The 19,629-nt window shown below is 48.8% G+C and overlaps 1 protein-coding gene across 1 annotated transcript in view; it reads left to right on the top strand.

Annotated features, from left to right (window-relative positions):
* LOC139277941 (proline and serine-rich protein 2) overlaps positions 1 to 18,695 on the top strand; it is a 69,279-nt gene extending 50,584 nt beyond the window's left edge. Inside the window, exons 2-4 of the mRNA XM_070896563.1 lie at positions 3,875 to 4,084; positions 13,897 to 14,128; positions 15,981 to 18,695. Coding sequence (XP_070752664.1) covers positions 3,959 to 4,084; positions 13,897 to 14,128; positions 15,981 to 16,960 — 1,338 coding nt within the window. The 5' untranslated portion in view covers positions 3,875 to 3,958 and the 3' untranslated portion in view covers positions 16,961 to 18,695. The remainder of the gene's footprint in view (positions 1 to 3,874; positions 4,085 to 13,896; positions 14,129 to 15,980) is intronic.
* Positions 18,696 to 19,629: the final 934 nt, after the last annotated feature.

Genomic DNA, 19,629 nt, shown 5'->3' with positions numbered 1-19,629 from the left:
ATAAATGAAAATAGAAGCGGCTGGGTTTCAGAATGTAACCCTTGACGACAACAACAACAAGAAGGTGCATTTATATAGCGCCTTTAACGTAATAAAACATCCCAAGGCGCTTCGCAGGAATATTGTAGACAACAGATTTGACACCGAGCCACAGAGGAGGTTGACTAGGCTGCTGCCTGGAATGGAGAATCTTCGTTATGAGGACAGATTGGATAGGCTGGGTTTGTTCTCATTGGAACAGAGGAGGTTGAGAGGAGACCTCATCGAGATGTACAAAATATTGAGGGGTCTGGACATAGTGGATAGCAAGGGTCTATTTCCCTTGGTGGAGGGGTCTATTACGAGGGGACATAGTTTTAAGTTGGTGAAAGGTTTAGAGGGGATTTGAGGGGGGGCTTCTTTACGCAGAGGGTTGTGGGGATCTGGAACTCGCTGCCTGGAAGAGTGGTGGATGCAGAAACCCTCACCACTTTTAAGAGATGGTTGGATGGGCACTTAAAGTGCCGTAACCTGCAGGGTTACAGACCTAGAGCTGGTAGTTGGGATTAGACTGGATGACCTACTCCTGCACCTATTTTCTATGTTTCTATTACTACTAGGGGGATCAAGGGGTATGGCGAGAAAGCAGGAATGGGGTACTGAAGTTGAATGTTCAGCCATGAACTCATTGAATGGCGGTGCAGGCTAGAAGGGCCGAATGGCCTACTCCTGCACCTATTTTCTATGTTTCTATGTTTCTATGTTTCTATGTTTCTATGTTTCTATGCTTCTATTACCTTTTGTTGGACGGCACAGATATAATGGTAAGTACTGCAGGGAATCGAATACGGCCAGGGTGATCTCCTGGACTAGTTTTGATCGCCTGGAATGGGTCGGAGAGGAATTTTCACAGATTTTTTCTCCCTAAATTGGCCTGGGTTTTTAATCTAGTTTTTGCCTCTCGCAGGAGATCACATGACTCCGGTTGGGGTGGAGTGTAGAATGTTTTAGTATAAAGGGTGTCACAGTTGTGTGGGGTGGACTGGTTGGGCCGGGTGCTCTTTGCCTTTCCGCCATTGTTCATAGGTTTATATGTAACCTTCAGGGCTGCTGACCGAGGGCCATGTGGCTCTTTGTCAGCCGGTGAGGCCACGATGGGACGAAATGGCCTCCTTCTGCGCTGTAAATTTCTATGTCTCTAAGGAGAAATTAGGGCAGGTGGCCAAAAGCTTGGTCAAAGAGGTAGGTTTTTACAACAACAACAACAACTTGCATTTATAAAGCACCTTTAACGTAGTGAAACGTCCCAAGGCGCTTCACAGGGGTGTTATATGACAACAGATTTGACACTGAGCCACATAAGTAGGAATTAGCGTAGGCAAAGAGGTAGGTTTTAAGGAGCATCTTTAAGGAGGAAAGAGAGTTAGAGAGGCGGAGAGGTTTAGGCAGAGAGTTCCAGAGCTTGGGTCCTAGGCAACAGAAGGTACGGCCACCGATGGTGGAGCGATTATAATCAGTGATGCTCAGGAGGGCAGAATTAGAGGAGTGCAGACATCTCGGGGGGGGGGGGGGGGGTGGGTTGTGGGGCTGGAGGAGATTAGAGATAGCGAGGGGCGAGACCCTAGAGGGATTTGAAATCAAGGATGAGAATTTTTAAATCGAGGCGTTGCTTAACCGGGAGCCAATGTAGGTCAGCGAGCACAGGGGGTGATGGGTGAGCGGGACTTGGTGCGAGTTAGGACACGGGGGCAGCCGAGTTTTGGATCACATCGAGTTTATGTAGGGTAGAATGTGGGAGGCCAACCAGGAGTGCGTTGGAATAGTCGAGTCTAGAGGTAACAAAGGCATGGATGAGGGCTTCAGCAGCAGATGAGCTGAAGCAGGGGACCCCGGTTTCCATGCCACTGACCCACAGGTCATCCAGGTGCCAAGTTACCTATAAACTTCTCCAGGAACTATTTCTGAGTTCAGATTCCATGAGCTGGCTCCTGAGGTTTGCCTGCACGGTGCTCAAAGGCACGAGAAATGGTGCAGGTGTCTGCCGGCAGGATAAGGGAGCCAAAATTAGGAGTGTAATCCCCGGTCTCCCAGAATGGGAATGCCGCACAAGAGCCAATATATCAGCAGCTTCTTCGGCAGCACCTCCCAAACCCGCGACCTCTCCCACCCTAGAAGGGCAAGGGCAGCAGGCGCATGGGGACACCACCACCTCCACGTTCCCCTCCCAGTCACACACCATCCCGACTTGTATGTCGGCCGTTCCTTCATCGTCGCTGGGTCAAAATCCTGGAACTCCCTCCCGAACAGCACTGTGGGAGCACCTTCACCACACGGACCGCAGCGGTTCAAGAAGGCGGCTCACCACCACCACCTTCTCAAGGGGCAGTTAGGGAATGGGCAATAAATGCCGGCCTTGCCAGCGACGCCCACATCCCGTGAACGAATAAATAAAAAAGAGTTTAGTCTGCTGTAACCGCGCGTGGTAACGTTACCTCAGAAGGATTTGAGGTGTTTTGACGTTCTTTCTTCATCCCACTTCCCCTGTGTAAGTTCTGATGAAGTTGAACATTCGAACCCGAGAATTGAAAGCAAGCTGCAACAGCGCAGGCAGGCACTGGGCAGCCAGACCAGCCTAAACACCACACTGTCAAGCTGCTAAATAGGTCCCAGATGTCCGTGGTCATTTCAGCTTATCCCGTATGTTAAGAAATATGTCCTGCTGCTCAACTCTGAAAAGTACAAAGGGACGATTAGGGCGTGTGCCTGTGTGGTGTTTGGGTAGCCTCCGCTGAAAATGATGTCATTGAACAAGTAAACATTGCTGTAATGTATTTGCTTCACGGGTTCTTTGCTTAAGAGTTCGCAGCAACACTTTGCTATTCAGAACTAACACGAGCAAAATACTGCGGATCCTGAAACTAAAACAGTGAATGCTGGAAATACTCAGCGGGTCAGGCAGCATCTGTGGAGAGAGAAACAGAGTTAACGTTTCAGGACTGTGACATCGTCTCATTGTGGATCCCCCACACCCAACTGGCTGGGGTTTTGTTGAGTCTTGTAAACATCATGTGACTGGCTAAGCCACTCACATTGCAACAGCTCTGCCAACCTGTGAGCATCCTCTTGCAAAGTGGATGAAGTTGACATGCCAGAGAAGGATTGCAACCAGAGATGTTAAGATGGTGCAGACATATCATTACAGCACAATCCAACCAACTGTGGAATATCGCTCCATTTACTACCTCTCCCAGGTCATAGCCCCCATTACATAGACTCTAATTTACTGTGACATCCTCTGTTCCCCACCCACGGCACGAGTCTGCCATCAACTCCCAACTGCTGACCCACTCTCAGAACATTTATCTCACCCCAGACCGGCAATTGCACCTGGCGATCTTCTGGTCTGTCTCATACTGACAGTGCAGCATTAAAAAGAAAGACTTGCATTTCTATAGCGCCTTTCATGACCCAAAGCGCTTTACAGCCAATGAAGTACTTTTTGGAGTGCAGTCAGTGTTGTGATGTGGGAAACACGGCAGCCAATTTGCGCACAGCAAGCTCCCACAAACAGTGATGTGATAATGACCAGATAATCTGTTTGTGATGTTGGTTGAGGGATAAATAGTGTCCAGAACACCCGGGGATAACTCCCCTGCTCTTCTTTGAAATAGTGCCATGGGATCTCTTGCGTCCACCTGAGAGAGCAGACGGGGCCTCGGTTTAACATCTCCTCCACAAGACATTAGTCGATCGCTTTACCCACCAGGGTATCGGGGACGGGGGAGGGGAAGGAGAGGGAGGGGCCAGCCTTAGAAACTTATCTTTCAAATGTTTCGTCGTATTTGCCGTGCCAGCTTGCGGATTGTAACTTTTAATCTTTTCTATCCTCCCCTAGGAAGCATCTATCTGTTTGATCGATCCGTCTGTTCCGTCTGAAAAGCTCCTTCACACATCGGTCAGTGGCTGGAGCCGGCCTGAGATGCCCGTGGAGTCGAGGTACTCGGAGATGGACTACGATGTGTCGCCTAGCAACAAGCCGCATGGCATTGGACGAATGGGGAGTGGTGACAGCGGCTTCAGCTCCAGGTCGAGGAACTCTGTCTCCGTAAGTGTCATGATTCATCACCGTCTCCAGGCCAACAACAAACTAAAGGTTCAGACTCGAGCTAGTTTGACTGCCTCGGTTTGTTTGCCATAGGAGGAATGGCAATTGATGCTCAGTCATTTGTTGATTCTAAATCTGAGATCGATAGGTTCAAGAACATAAGAAATAGGAGCAGGAGTCGGCCATTCGGCCCCTCGAGCCTGCTCCACCATTCAATAAGATCATGGCTGATTTGATCATGGACTCAGCTCCACTTCCCTGCCCGCTCCCCATAACCCTTTACTCCCTTATTGCCCAAAAATCTGCCTATCTCTGCCTTAAATATTTTCAATGACCCTTCAAGTGCATATCCAAGTATTTTTTAAATGTGGTGAGTGTTTCTGCCTCTACCACCTCATATCTCCTCTAAACCTTCCAATTACATTAAATCTATGCCCCCTGGTTGTTGACCCCTCTGCCAAGTGAAACAGGCCCTTCCTATCCACTCTATCCAGGCCCCTCATAATTTTATACACCTCAATAAGGTCTCCCCTCAGCCTCCTTTGTTCCAATACCTATTTATACGATAGGATAACCTGGGGGGATATAACAATATGCTCCCCACCCCCCCCCCCGCCCCCGTCATACGAAATGGCAACTGTATCTTCCACACATGTCTTCAGAAGCTTTTCTCCAATCTGATGATCGCCCTGGTGAGACAGTGTGCCTGGGATAAATCAATGGAAAGTCAAGAAGCTGATCTATTTTGCAGAATATCGGTGATTGCACAGGATAGTATATTGTCAGACTTTGAAAATAAATTGCATCCTATGACATGTAAAACAACTGCTATACTGTATCCCAAATAGCAAGCAGTTTTTGTTTTAATTCATTGTGGGCATCGCTGGCAAAGCCAGCATTTATTGCCCATCCCTAATTGCCCTTGAGATTCACATATAGACCAGACCAGGTAAGGGCAGCAGATTTCCTTCCCTAAAGGGGACATGAGTGAACCAGACGGGTTTTTACGACAATCCGGTAGTTTCATGGTCACCATCACTGATACTAGCTTTTTATTCCAGATCTTTTAATTGAATTTAAATTCCCCAGCTGCCGTGGTGGGATTTGAACTCACATCTCTGGATTAATCGTCCAGGATTGCTAGTCCAGTAACATAACCACTATGCTACCGTACCCTAGCTACTTTTCACTTTAGATTTGCTATTCGCTGTAAAAATCGACTGACTATGCCTTAACTTTGAGCCGAGTCAAAGGTTTGTCTCCCGCAGGTTTTGTTGGAATTGACTAACTAAATAATTCTCACCAAATTAGCAGCTGATCCACAACCCTCTTCCTCTCTGGTGATTGGCCAGTAGGGCTGCCAAATAAATTGACTGCAGTGACAGCTGTGGCTCAGTGGGCAGCATTCTCGCCTCTGAGTCAGAAGGTTGTAGGTTCAAGTCCCACTCCAGAGACTTGAGCACAGAAATCTAGGCTGACACTCCCAGTGCAGTACTGAGGGAGCGCTGCACTGTCGGAGGTGCCGTCTTTCACACGAGACATTAAACCGAGGCCCCGTCTACTCTCTCTCAGGTGGACGTAAAAGATCCCACGGCACTATTTCAAAGATGAGCAGGGGGAGTTCTCCCTGGTGTCCTGGGGCCAATATTTATCCCTCAATCAACATCACAAAAAAAACAGATTATCTGGGTCATTATCACATTGCTGTTTGTGGGAGCTTGCTGTGCGCGAATTGGCTGCCATGTTTCCCACATTACAACAGTGACTACTTCATTGGCTGTAAAACGCTTTGGGATGTCAGGCGGTTGTGAAAGGCGCTATATAAATGCAAGTCTTTCTTTCTTTCTAACCACCAGAGTGTGCATCCCCAGAAACTCTGAAAATGGACGATGCCATCTTGAACTATAGGTTACAGAGATAGGGAGGGGCGAGGCCATGGAGGATTTAAAAATAAAGGATGAGAGTTTTGAAACAGAAGTATTGCTTTACCAGAAGCCAATGTAGGTCAGCGAGCACGGGGGTGATGGGTGAGCGGGACTTTGCGGCTTAAAACACACGAAGAGGAAAAAAAGTGAGGACGTCCCTCACTGCGGTTTAAGGACCCTTTTGAGAACTGCTGGAAATGGTCCCCTCCTGATCAAGGTTTGGTGGTGAGTTGAGGAACTGGTGGCAACAGAAGCAACCAGCGTCACGGTTTTAACTGTGCCATTTGACCTCTACAAATATTCTTGAGACCCCCGCCTGTTTTAAGACAGGGAACTGCCAGGCACCTAACATGGAGGTCCACCCATGTTATCGTTCAAAAATCTGTCTGTCTCCGCCTTAAATATATTCAATGACCCAGGTTCCACAGCTCTCTGGGGCAGAGAATTCCAAAGATTCACGACCCTCTGAGAGAAGAAATTCCTCCTCATCTCCGTTCTAAATGGGCGACCCCTTATTCTGAATCTATGCCCCCTAGTTCTAGGTTCCCCCCAAGAGGGGAAACATCCTCTCTGCATCTACCTTGTCAAGCCCCTATTTTTAAGATATTAAGAGATATGGGGCAAAGGCAGCCAATGCTCTCTCGAAGCTGCGGGGCCACACAGTTTAGCGAGAGTGTTGAACATTTCTAACGTTAAATTTTGTGCCTGCACGAAACTGTGAATGGGCCGTGCATCCCCCCCCCCAAAAAAATTGGAGGGAGCATTGAAGGCGGGTATATGGAGTTAGCTCGCTGATAAGCCATGATCTCATTGAATGGCGGAACAGGCTAAATGACCTCCTCCTGTTCCTATGTCCCTGTGCCTGCCAGCCTTGGCTCGGTTGGCAGCACTCTTGTCTCCAAGTCAGAAGGTGGCAGGTTCAAGCCCCACTTCTGGATTTGAGCACATTTGGAGGAAAGACTTTAATTTAAATGGCCCCCCTGTCCCACCGCTCAGAGACTTTGCAGAGTGCTTCACATACCTCCAGTTCATTTTGAAGTGCAGCGATTTTAGTTTTGCAGGTTTGCAGACGTTCCAACCTGCTGGTAGCAGAGATGAAAAAGCATGAATATTGCTAATTCACTTTGAAAGATAATGGAAGCTCTGTAATTTAAAAAAAATCGTTTCAAGCATTGGTGAGGAAAGGAGCGATGTTATTGTGGTCGATGGTATTGGGTTTACTGGTCTGTGGAGTGAAGATTACAGACGGATAACACAGTTGCTCTCTCAGTCAATGCGCTGCAATTTTATCCCTGCGATTAGGTGGCACTTTCTGTGTGCAGATTGTTTGGTTCTGCTGTGGTAAATGCACAGGCTTGTTTCATGGCGTTTCTGTGTCAACGTTGTCAGACTCCGCAAGAGACAAATTCAACTCCAGTGAGTTTATAATCTGGGTCATAGCAACAAAATGCTGTAACCGTGAAATCTCGATCATCACAATGTCGCATTTGATGTCTTTTTTTAATCAATAATTTCCTGGCTTTTTTGATAAAGAAGACCCTTTGCCCTCTGCCCTCCTTGCCTCTGACTGAAAGCTGTATTTATCAATGAATCCTTTCAGGTCAGATCATGGGACAGTCCAGTTTACAGATACTCCCATTGATGCATTCACTCTTTCTCCACAATGGACCCGCAAGATCCTACAAATCCCCTGGGAGGACAGACGCACCAATATTAGCGTCCTCGACCAGGCCAACATCCCCAGCATTGAAGCACTGACCACACTCGACCAGCTCCGTTGGGCAGGCCACATTGTTCGCATGCCCGACATGAGACTCCCAAAGCAAGCGCTCCACTCGGAACTCCTTCACGGCAAACGAGCCAAAGGTGGGCAGAGGAAACGTTACAAGGACACCCTCAAAACCTCCCTGATAAAGTGCAACATCCCCACTGACACCTGGGAGTCCCTGGCCAAAGACCGCCCTAAGTGGAGGAAGTGCATCCGGGAGGGCGCTGAGCTCCTCGAGTCTCATCGCCGAGAGCGTGCAAAAACCAAGCGCAGGCAGCGGAAGGAGCATGCAGCGAACCAGTCCCACCCACCCCTTGCCTCAACAACTATCTGCCCCACCTGTGACAGGGACTGTGGTTCTCGTATTGGACTGTACAGCCACCTAAGGACTCATATTAAGAGTGGAAGCAAGTCTTCCTCGATTCCGAGGGACTGCCAATGATGAAGATGATGACAATAGACCTGCTACAAGGTTTAGTTTGGCAATACAGGAAGGGAAGCCTGCCCCCAATTTCCTTTCCTTCTCCAGGCTGCCAGAGACTGGGAAAGGTATCCCTGGGGAAAAGCCCAGTCCAATGGTAGCCCAACTTATCCCACCTGACAGCCCAGTGCAATCACTACAACCGATGTTCCTTTAAGGTGCGCGCCTCGACACATGGACTGCAGCAGTTTAAGAAGACGGCTCACACCACCTTCTCGAGGGACATTAGGGATGGGCAATAAATGCCGGCCTTGCCAGCGACGCCCACATCCCATGAATGAATTTTTAAAAATTAAATTCTATAGATATGTGAAGAGAAAAAGATTAGTGAAGACGAACATAGGTCCCTTGCAGTCGGACTCGGGTGAATTTATAATGGGGAACAAAGAAATGGCGGACCAATTGAACAAATACTTTGGTTCTGTCTTCACGAAGGAAGACACAAATGACCTTCCAGATGTACTAGGGGACCGAGGGTCTAGTGAGAAGGAGGAACTGAAGGATATCCTTATTAGGCGGGAAATTGTGTTGGGGAAATTGATGGGATTGAAGGCCGATAAATCCCTGGGCCCTGATTGTCTGCATCCCAGAGTTCTTAAGGAGGTGGCCCTAGAAATAGTGGATGCATTGGTGATTGTTTTCCAGCAGTCTATCGCTCTGGATCAGTTCCTATGGACTGGAGCGTAGCAAATGTAACACCACTTTTTAAAAAAGGAGGGAGAGAAAACATGTCATTATAGACCGGTTAGTCTGACATCAGTAGTGGGGAAAATGTTGGAATCAATTATTAAAGATGAAATAGCAGCGCATTTGGAGAGCAGTGACAGGATCGGTCCAAGTCAGCATGGATTTGTGAAAGGGAAATCATGCTTGACAAATCTTCTGGAATTTTGAGGATGTAACTAGTAGAGTGGACAAGGGAGAACCAGTGGATGTGGTGTATTTGGACTTTCAAAAGGCATTTGACAAGGTCCCACATAAGAGATTGGTGTGCAAAATCAAAGCACAAGGTATTAGGGATAATGTACTGGCGTGGATAGAGAATTGGTTGGCAGACAGGAAGCAGAGAGTCGGGATAAATGGGTCTTTTTTGGAATGGGAGGCAGTGACTAGTGGGGTGCCACAGGGGTCAGTGCTGGGACCCCAGCTCTTTACATTATACATTAATCATTTGGATGAAGGAATTGAGTGTAATATCTCCAAGTTTGCAGATGACACTAAACTGGGTGGTGGTGTGAGCTGTGAGGAGGACGCTAAGAGGCTGCAGGGTGATTTGGACAGGTTAGGTGATTTGGACAGGTTAGGTGAGTGGGCAAATGCATGGTAGGTGCAGTATCATGTGGATAAATGTGAGGTTATCCACTTTGGGGGCAACAACACGAAGGCAGAGTGTTATCTGAATGGTGGCAGATTAGGAAAAGGGGAGGTGCAACGAGACCTGGGTGTCATGGTACATCAGTCATTGAAAGTTGGCATGCAGGTGCAGCAGGCGGTGAAGAAGGCAAATGGTATGTTGGCCTTCATAGCTAGGGGATTTGAGTATAGGAGCAGGGAGGTCTTACTGCAGTTGTACAGAGCCTTGGTGAGGCCTCACCTGGAATATTGTGTTCAGTTTTGGTCTCCTAATCTGAGGAAGGACGTTCTTGCTATTGAGGGAGTGCAGCGAAGGTTCACCAGACTGATTCCCGGGATGGCGGGACTGACATATGAGGAGAGACTGGATCAACTGGGCCTTTATACGCTGGAGTTTAGAAGAATGAGAGGGGATCTCATAGAAACGTATAAGATTCTGACGGGACTGGACAGGTTAGATGCGGGAAGAATGTTCCCGATGTTGGGGAAGTCCAGAATCAGGGGAAACAGTCTTAGAATAAGGGGTAGGCCATTTAGGACTGAGATGAGGAGAAACTTCTTCACTCAGAGAGTTGTTAACCTGTGGAATTCCTTACCGCAGAGAGTTGTTGATGCCAGTTCATTGGATATATTCAAGAGGGAGTTAGATATGGCCCTTACAGCTAAAGGGATCAAGGGGTATGGAGAGAAAGCAGGAAAGGGGTACTGAGGTGAATGATCAGCCATGATCATATTGAATGGCGGTGCAGGCTCGAAGGGCCGAATGGCCTACTCCTGCACCTATTTTCTATGTTTCTCTGTAAATCCAGAGTCAACTAAGGGTTAAGTTCACACAGAAGCAAAAATAAGCTACCTTTAGTGGGCAGATTTTACCCATGTAAAAAAACTTGCAAACACAGCATCCTTGCATCTTAGTGCAGGGAAAATTGTCAGGGATATTGTTTCACTGCAAAAAGCATCCCAGATATAGAGGCTGTCGGAGAAGTCAATTGGCCGGACTATCCCTTGCTACTGACTTATGGAGAAAGGTGAGCCAGACTGATAGCAATCCTGTACCAGACAATTAGGGATATCGTTTTATCTCTGTGCAATCACAGAAAAATAATTTGGTTCACTGTTTATGAAAATCAGCAAAAGACAAAAATATTCTGGTCGATGTCCTGCGGGACCCTTCCTCAACTTGCAATTGTCTTTTAAATAAACACTGCAATTTATGGGGAGCCTGTGGGTTAAACAAATGGGCCGAGCTTTTCTGATTGTACCACCAACTTTATTAAATTCTAGCATTTATTGCCCGTCCCTAATTGCCCCTTGGGAAGGTGGTGGTGAGCCACCTTCCTGAATACAACTGAATGTCTCGCTGGGCCATTTCAGAGGGCTGTTAAGAGTTAACCACATTGCTGTGGGACTGGAGTCACATATAGGCCCAGACTGGGTAAGGACGGCAGGTTTCCTTCCCAGAGGACATTAGTGACCCAGATGGGTTTTTATGACAATCCGGTAGTTTCATGGTCACCATTGGGGTAGTGGCTTTGGGTGCTTGGGCCGTAGGTGGACTTGACTGCGGTGAAGAATCCTCGCACGTCATGGCTGTCGGCCAGCTGCTGGATCTCCTGTGCTTTCTCCACCCACCATCTATTCTTTAAGTCGTGGGTTTTTTGTTGGACCTCGGCCTTCAGCCGTCTGTAGAGCTGCTTTGTTGCTCCCGAGTTGGGTTGTTGTTTAAGGTTCAGAAATGCCACGTGCTTGCGGCTTATTAGCTCCTGGATCTCCTGGTCATTCTCATCAAACCAGTCTTGGTGTTTCCTGGTTGAGTGACCGAGCGTCTCTTCGCAGGCGCTGGTTATAGTGGCCTGGAGGCCAGACCAAACGCTGTGGGCACCCTGCGTCTCGGGGTCATCGAGGGTTGCCAGGTTGGCAGTGAGGCGCTGGCTGTATAGGGCTCCCTTAGCTGGGTCTTTGAGTGCCCCCGCGTTGATTTTTCTGCGGCATTGCTTCTGTTGCCATCGCCGCTTTGGAGCTATATTAATGTTGATAACGGAACGGATTAGGCGGTGGTCTGTCCAGCAGTTGGTGGCTCCTTTCATGGCGCGGGTGATGCGCATGTCCTTGCGGTCCCTCGCTCGGACGATGACGTCGTCGAACAAATGCCGGTGTTTGGAGCAAGGGTGTTGCCACGATGCCTTGTTCTTGTCCCTCTGAGGGAACGATGGGTCTTTGTGCTTGGATTGAAACTGTACTTCCTTGGATTGATTGTTGGAATGCAAATGTCTTCTAGGGGCAGGTTTCGAAGGTAAACAGTTCCCCAGACAATTTGATTAACTCAAATATCCCCAGACAGCTTGCTTAGCTCCAATCCAAAGTGGCCTTTTAGAGGTCGAACTCACCCCTTTTCTTGCAGACCCAACATTCACCTTTTTAAAAATCCCAAACTTGGTTAAAACTCGTAGATTTCTTCCATAAGCATTTTAGGATCCCAAACTTTCTGTTTAATAATCCCAAATTGAATTTCCTTTTCAATGAGTCCAAACACTGAGGGGTTTCCACGAATTTTGGAATCTTGCAGGAACAAGATGTTGGTGATGACCAGGTCGTGTTCTCGGCATTTGGTCAGGAGCAGGGTACCGCTGGAGTTGGTTTTCCCGACCCCCTCTCTGCCCACCACGCCTCCCCAGAGGTCTGTGTCCTTCCCGACCCTGGCATTGAAGTCGCTGCCGAGGATCAGTTTGTCGTCCGCAGGGACTCGGGACAGGGATTGTTCGAGGCTGGAGTAGAATTCCTCTTTGGCCTCATCTGTTGCGTCGAGCGTTGGGCGTACGCGCTGATGACTGTGGCGCACGGGTTCCGGGATAGGGTGAGTCAGAGTGTCATGAGACGTTCGCTAATCTCGCGGGGGAGTCTCTGAGGGGGTCGACCAGCTCATTCTTGATGGCAAAGGCCACCCCATGGAGGCGGCGTTCTGCCTCTGGTTTGCCTTTCCAGAAGAAGGTGTAACCTCCACCTTGTTCCTTGAGCTGGCCTTCCCCTGCCCACCGGGTCTCACTTAGGGCGGCGATGTCGACATCGAAGCGTCTTAAGTTCCTGGGCAATGATGGCGGTGCGCGTGCCGGTCTGTCGCTGTTGGGGTTGTCCATGAGGGTCCTGACGTTCCGGGTCCCGAACTTCAATTTGAAGGATAGAAGATGCCTGTGCGTGAGATCTTTTAATATGGGGTGGCCGTTGCACACCAGCCACCATGTGGGCTTAGCAGAGCAAGGTCTTGGTCCAGTGGCAAGGGGATCCAAAACGACCAGCGACCTGGCTCTACGATATGGGCTGAATTGCCTACGGTGGGATGCGAGCCATAGGCTCAGTGCTGAGCAGTGCCCTTCGGTGAGATGGTGAGAGATATGAGGCATGGAAAGTGGGGGTGAGAGATTTGAGGAGATGCTTCCCTCCCCTAGGTATTAGCTCCTGACTGAGGGCAGGCATTGGGATGGCCAGAGGTCCACTTCGTGGGAGGAGGGTGTTACCGTACTCCGTACTATAACCCATTTAAATGATTGGTTGTTGTCAGTGTTACAATCTAGACCATGGTGCATGTGCAGAGTATTAATAGCCGAATCATTGCAATAAAAACAGAAAATGCTGCAAATGAACAGAGGCCCAGTCAGGATCTGATAGAATGAATGAAATAAAGAAAGAAATAACATTTATATAGTGTCTTTCACGACCTCAGGACCCAATGCGCTTTATAGCCATTGAAATATTGCTGCAGTGTAGACACTGGGTATGGTAGCATAGTGGTTATGTTACTGTACCAGTAACCCAGAGGCCTGGACTAATGATCCAGAGACATGAGTTCAAATCCCATCACGGCAGCTGGGGAACTTAATTTAGTTAAATCAGTAACGATGACCACCTATCATTTTGTTGGAAAAACCCATCTGGTTCACTAATGTCCTTTAGGGGAGGAAATTTGCTGACCTTACGCAGTCTGGCCTATACGTGACTCCAGACCAACAGCAATGTGGTTGACTGTTAACTGCCCTCTGAAATGGCCCAGAGAGACGCTCGGTTGTACCAAACCGCTACGACAAAGTCAGCTCTGAGAGAGCAGCTTCACCACACGGACTGCAGCGGTTCAAGGCAGCGGCTCACCATTACCTTCTCGAGGGCAATTGGGGACGGGCAATAAATACCGGCCTTGCCAGCGACACCCACATCCTGTGAACAAATAAATAATTTTTTTTTTAAATTGCAGTGTTTTCTTTACGGCCTAATCGCTGGATTTTGTTACCTGTAGGATGATGACTTCATGAATTATATGTCCCACGAGGAAAAGGAGTGTATTCTGTTCTTCGAGACAACACTCGATTCACTGAAGGATGATTTTGAGGAAAGTAGTTCAATTGTCAGCGTAAGGAGCGATGGACAAGCCACTCCGACACGGGGCAACTCAGGAAATGAAGAAATCATCGACTTAGTGGCAACCCAATCTCGGGCAGTAGAATCGATACTGAAAGATGACACTCCAGGTATGTTAAATGGCTGCATGTTCCTCCTCTTCGGTGCATCTTAACTGCTGTAACATATGCACCTGTGAGTATGCCCACAGGTTTGTAGAGTTGTTGCATTGTGAGTGGCTTCGCCAGTCACGTGATGTTCACAAGACTCAATAAAACCCCAGCCAGTTGGGTTCGGGGGGTTCCATGATGAGGCAGGTGGTTGTGAGCCTGGTGGATGAACTGTTAATGTGTCGTGTGATTGTTAAACCTTTGTTAATAATACAGGTGCAGCGTCGAGAATCCAGAGTTCCAGAATACTCCGGACCGATCGGTGGCAGGGTCGTCCGGAATTCGTAAAATGTTCCGGAATCCAGTCCCGCCGATGCTGCCTGACCCCGGTCCTCACCTCGCCCCGTTCCCCGCCCCTGCTCTTACCTCATGGCCTCTTCATCAGCCTACCCAAACACCTCCTCCGCAACGGGGCCCCGCCCGAACACCTCCTCCGCCATGTGGCCCCGCCCGAACACCACCTCCGCCATGTGGCCCCGTCCGAACACCACCTCCGCCATGGGGCCCCGCCGAACACCTCCTCCGCTACAGGGCCCCGCCCGAACAACTCCTCCGCCATGGTGCCCCGCCCGAACACCTCCTCCGCCATGGGGCCCCGCCCGAACGCTTTCGCGCCGAGGCCCCGCCCAAACACCACCGCGACGGGGCCCCACCCGAACACCATCTCCGTGCCGGGGCCCCGCCCGAACACCTCCGCCGTGGGGGCCCCGCCCAAACTCCTCCTCTGCGACGGGACCCCGCCCGAATAGCTCCTCCGCCATGGGGCCCCACCCGAACACCACCTCCACGATGGGGCCCCGCCCGAACAGCTCCTCCGCCATGGGGCCCCGCCCAAACAGACATGCCTGCAGTGCCACTTGTAGCCACCACCCAGCCCCCGATTTGCGGACGAGGTGCTCTCCCACTGACAGTGCAAGCAACGGTGAGGTCAATGCCAGAGGGTACGACATCCCATAACGGCCAGGAGCGCAGCCTGAGCAAATCAGTGCCGTGTCTTCAGATATTTGCTGTATGTCAGGCAGAACTTACCGTCACACATCCAAGGGAAATGGATTTATTTTAAATGAATGGTGTTTTATTGATCAAAAGAATTTTATTCCTATTTTTTGACTGTAAGGAAATGAAGTCACCATCAAATCCCATAGGGTAATTACAACTTCTAACTATGTTAGCTTGTTAAAAGCAACAACAATTTGTATTTATATAGCGCCGTTAACATAGTAAAACATCCCAGGGCACGTCACAGGTGTGCTATGACAAAAAAAATTGACAATGAGCCACATAAGTAGAAAGTAGCATAGATGACCAAAAGCTTGGTCAAAGAGGTAGGTTTTGAAGAACATCTTCGAGGAGGAAAGAGAATCGGAGAGGTTTAGGGAATGAATTCCAGAGCATGGGGCCTAGGCAGCTGAAGGCATGGCCGGCAATGGTGCAACGATTAAAATCCGGCATGTTCAGGAGGGCAGAATTAGAGGAGCGCAGACATCTCGGGGGGTGGGGTTGGGGCGGGGGGAGCTGGAGGAGATTACAGAGATAGGGAGGGGGCGAGGCCCTGGGGGTGATTTGAAAACAAGGATGTGAATTTTGAAATCGAGGCGTTGCTTTACTGGGAGCCAATGTAGGCTGGTGAGCACAGTGGTGGGCGGGACTTGGAGCGAGTTAGGACATGGGCAGCCGAGTTTTGGATGCCCTCAAGATTGCATGGGGTAGAATGTGGGAGGCTGGCCAGGCGTGCGATGGAAATAGTCAAGTCTAGAGCAGTGCATCTTCCAACATATCAAAAATGACCTTTTTTTTCCCCCCTTTCTTTTAGTTGACAGAGGCAGTGACATACTTCAGAAAAAGGAGTTCCCGGCCAGCCAAGAGAAAGCTCCACGACCACAGCCGGAGAGTCCGCCTCCCGCTATATATGCCGCACCGTTTAGAAAACGAAGAAGCTTCGACCGAACGTCTCCTGAGCGTGAAATAGCACCGAGCAGAGCTTTCTACAGCCAGACAAAGCCACCCGGGTCCGTGCCAACTCCGGTGGTTATAGCGCAGAAGATTGCAGAGACAAAAGTAGAGAATCGCAGCCCGTCCCCGACATCTCCAACCGAAAGCAAACCGTTCACCGACGAGAGTGACAGTGCGAGTTCCACCTCTCCGACTGACCGGCGAGTGTTTCAGTACAAAAATGTGAAGCTCCAAAGGTTTCCGTCCAACATTAATGTCTCCATGGCCAACAAGGACTACAACAGCACCATCACCAAAGCCGCTGTCAAGGTTCAAGAGCGCAAAGCCCAAGTGCTGGCCAATCTGGGCGCGACAAGCCTCCTTGTTGCTGAATCAGATGACCGACAACAGAAAGGTAGACTCAATGGCCCAAGAAGAAGCTTGTCGTTCAAAGAAGCAGGGTCCAACCAAGCTCGAGACCAGGCACTGTCCAAACTAGGGTTGGTCAAAGAGTCAGACGAGACCAATTCGGATTTGCCCAATGGCTTCAAACCAAATGTCAGAAATTCTGGTTCAGGTCAGTCATTGAAGGTACATCCTGTATCCAATGGAGCTCACGTGTCTAGTCCTGCCGCAGCTGCTGTGAAAGCTCCCACTTCTAAGCCGGAAGCCACAGAGATTCCTCAGCAGAACGCACCACTAAATACTTCGGAAATACGCAGGCGGCGGTCAATTCAGAATCCGCAAGGATTTCGGCCGCAAGGAATTACCGTGCAGTTTTCTGGCCGAGGATCAACTGATGAATCCCGCAAAGAGGCACTTCGGAAACTGGGTCTGCTGAGAATCAGTGAAGTTCAGTGAAAACTTGATGCGCTGCTTTCAGGAATATTTATAATATATTTTTGTTCAGGAACAAGGAACATTTTTATACGCTGCCTTCAGATAGAACCAAAAAGGATTTCTTGAAAATGCTATTAGTTGATGGATGACCACGTGCTTTACATTCGATGGAAGCCTGCACAATTAAACATATCTTCACTGATTTTTATTTGTTAGGTGGGGCCATGGAGATGACATTATTGACCAGAATAAGTGGAACAGAGCTGCATCGTTCCCTTGTGCAATTTTCCTTTCTTAGGTTTTGTTTGAGTACTGCTGAAACGCTTCGCGATCTAAATTGGAAATGTTGGTGAACCTTGGGTCACTGAGTCTGTGTAAAGCAATGATAGTGGACTGTTGGACTTTATTGCCCACCTTCACTGTTGCAAACATCGCCATGAAGACGCAACTCGATAAATCGTGATGGTGCAGAGCGCAAACTGAGGCACAGTCATTTCTTGACTTTCAGCGTTTGCTCTGCAAACTCTCTCAGCACAGGGAGAAGTCAATAAGTACCCTGTTTACACGAAGCAAAGTGAAGTAATTCACAGAGCTCTTAACCAAGTCTGGTGGGATATGAATGTTGACTTTTTAAAAAAAAAAACAGGGGCAGGTTGGACCCGAAATACAAGACCGTACCTGTCCAAACTAGGAATGCCAATACAGTGAAGTTGTGTCCCAACAACAAAAGGCTTCACCAAAAGCCAACTGTGGAATCACTCTGCGCTATTTTCACGGGTGGAAAAACTGTCACGAGCAAACTAATCCCTCAGCAAAACAAACTGTGTCCCCTCAACTGAACGAACTGGATTAACCTGCCTGTTGTATGCTGGAGAATATTACGACAGGTATACTTCACCCACTTGTCAAACCACAATAGAGGATCGCAGTTGGAACTTAGCTTATGAAAACCATTTAAATTTTTTTATTCAATTCATCCTAAATGATATGCTAATGTGTTATAAAGAGGACACTTGTCTCGTGTTGGGTAATGCATATTAAGTTTAATTCTTGCTAGGTTGGAGGACATGATTCTGTTCGTAACGTTGCAATCTATAACATATGAACAAAATACAATCTTTAAATCACATTAAAGGGAAGGAAAGTATGGGAGTGTCCCTTCTGTTCGAAGGTGATTGTTTTTGTAGATGAAAATATACACAATGCCGACCAACAATTTCTCTGATGTTTTTTAAAGAATGACCCAGTGTTGGATCTCCCTCCCAGCTAGGCTGATCTGTAGGTGTCAATTATGGGAAGAGTCTTTGGATAGTTTGGTTACAAATCAAGAGAAAGTCATTTTCGAGCTGTCTGACGCCAGGAAATCACACTGACATTGTAAATGGTTCCCTCTCCTCAGGCACTGCACCCCTCCTTTTCAAAAACCTCCATCGTCACACCCTTCCGCAAAAATCCTGCCCTTGACATCTCGGTTTTCACTCCTTTCCCATCTTCAACACCCCCCCTCCTGCCCAAGAATATATTGTTGCCCTCTGTTTGTTGCCCCCCATTCTACCCATCTCACAGCACTGATATAACCCTAACCAAAGTCACAAATGACATTCTCTGGGACCATAACCATGGGCTTATGGTCTACAGGGCTGTAGTGATACTCACCCTCCTGTATGGCTCAGAGACGTGGACCATGTACAGTAGATACCTCAAATTGCTGGAGAAATGCCACCAACGATGTCTCCGCAAGATCCTGCAAATCCCCTGGGAGGACAGACGCACCAACGTCAGTGTTCTCGATCAGGCCAACATCCCCAGCATCGAAGCACTGACCACACTCGACCAGCTCCGTTGGACGGGTCACATTGTCCACATGCACGACACAAGACTCCCAAAGCAAGCGCTCTACTCAGAACTCCTACACGGCAAGCGATCCCCAGGTGGGCAGAGGAAACGTTTCAAGGACACCCTCAAAGCCTCCGTGATGAAGTGCAACATCCCCACCGACACCTGGGAATCCCTGGCCCACGAACAGCCTAAGTGGAGGAAGAGCATCCGGGAGGGCGCTGAGCCTCGTTGCCGAGAGCATGCAGAAAATAAGCGGAAGGAGCGTGCGGCAAACCAGACTCCCCACCCACCCTTTCCTTCAACCACTGTCTGCCCCACCTGCGACAGAGACTGTAATTCCCATATTGGACTGTACAGTCACCTGAGAATTCACTTTTAGAGTGGAAGCAAGTCTTCCTCGATTTTGAGGGACTGCCTATGATGATATTGCTTACTCCTCCGTGTCCTACTCATCCCCTCTGCTGCCTTTGACATGGGTTATCACACAGTCTTCCTCCAACGTGTCGCCATTGTCCAGCTCTGCCTGTGTTTGGTTCCACTCTTACTTGTGTGTGCGTAGAGTATCACCAGCAATCGCTTCTCTTTCTACCACTGCACCGTGAGCTTGTGACTTTGCCGGGGATCCACCTTGGCCCCCTCCTCTTCCTCAATGACATGCTGCCTTCACCTTGGTGACATCATCCGCAGATGTGGGATCAGCTTCCAGATGTGCGCTGATGACACAGATCTCCAACACCTCTCTCAGCCCACCCGCTGCCTCTGTGCTTTCAGAGAGCTTGTTCAACATCGCTCTCCTTTTTTAAGACCATCATTAAAACCCAACTCTTTGACCAAGCTTTTGTCCTCCCTAA

Source organism: Pristiophorus japonicus, chromosome 13, assembly GCF_044704955.1.
Source record: "Pristiophorus japonicus isolate sPriJap1 chromosome 13, sPriJap1.hap1, whole genome shotgun sequence".
In the NCBI taxonomy this organism is placed as follows: domain Eukaryota; kingdom Metazoa; phylum Chordata; class Chondrichthyes; family Pristiophoridae; genus Pristiophorus; species Pristiophorus japonicus.
This window is presented reverse-complemented; position numbering and strand designations above follow the sequence as displayed.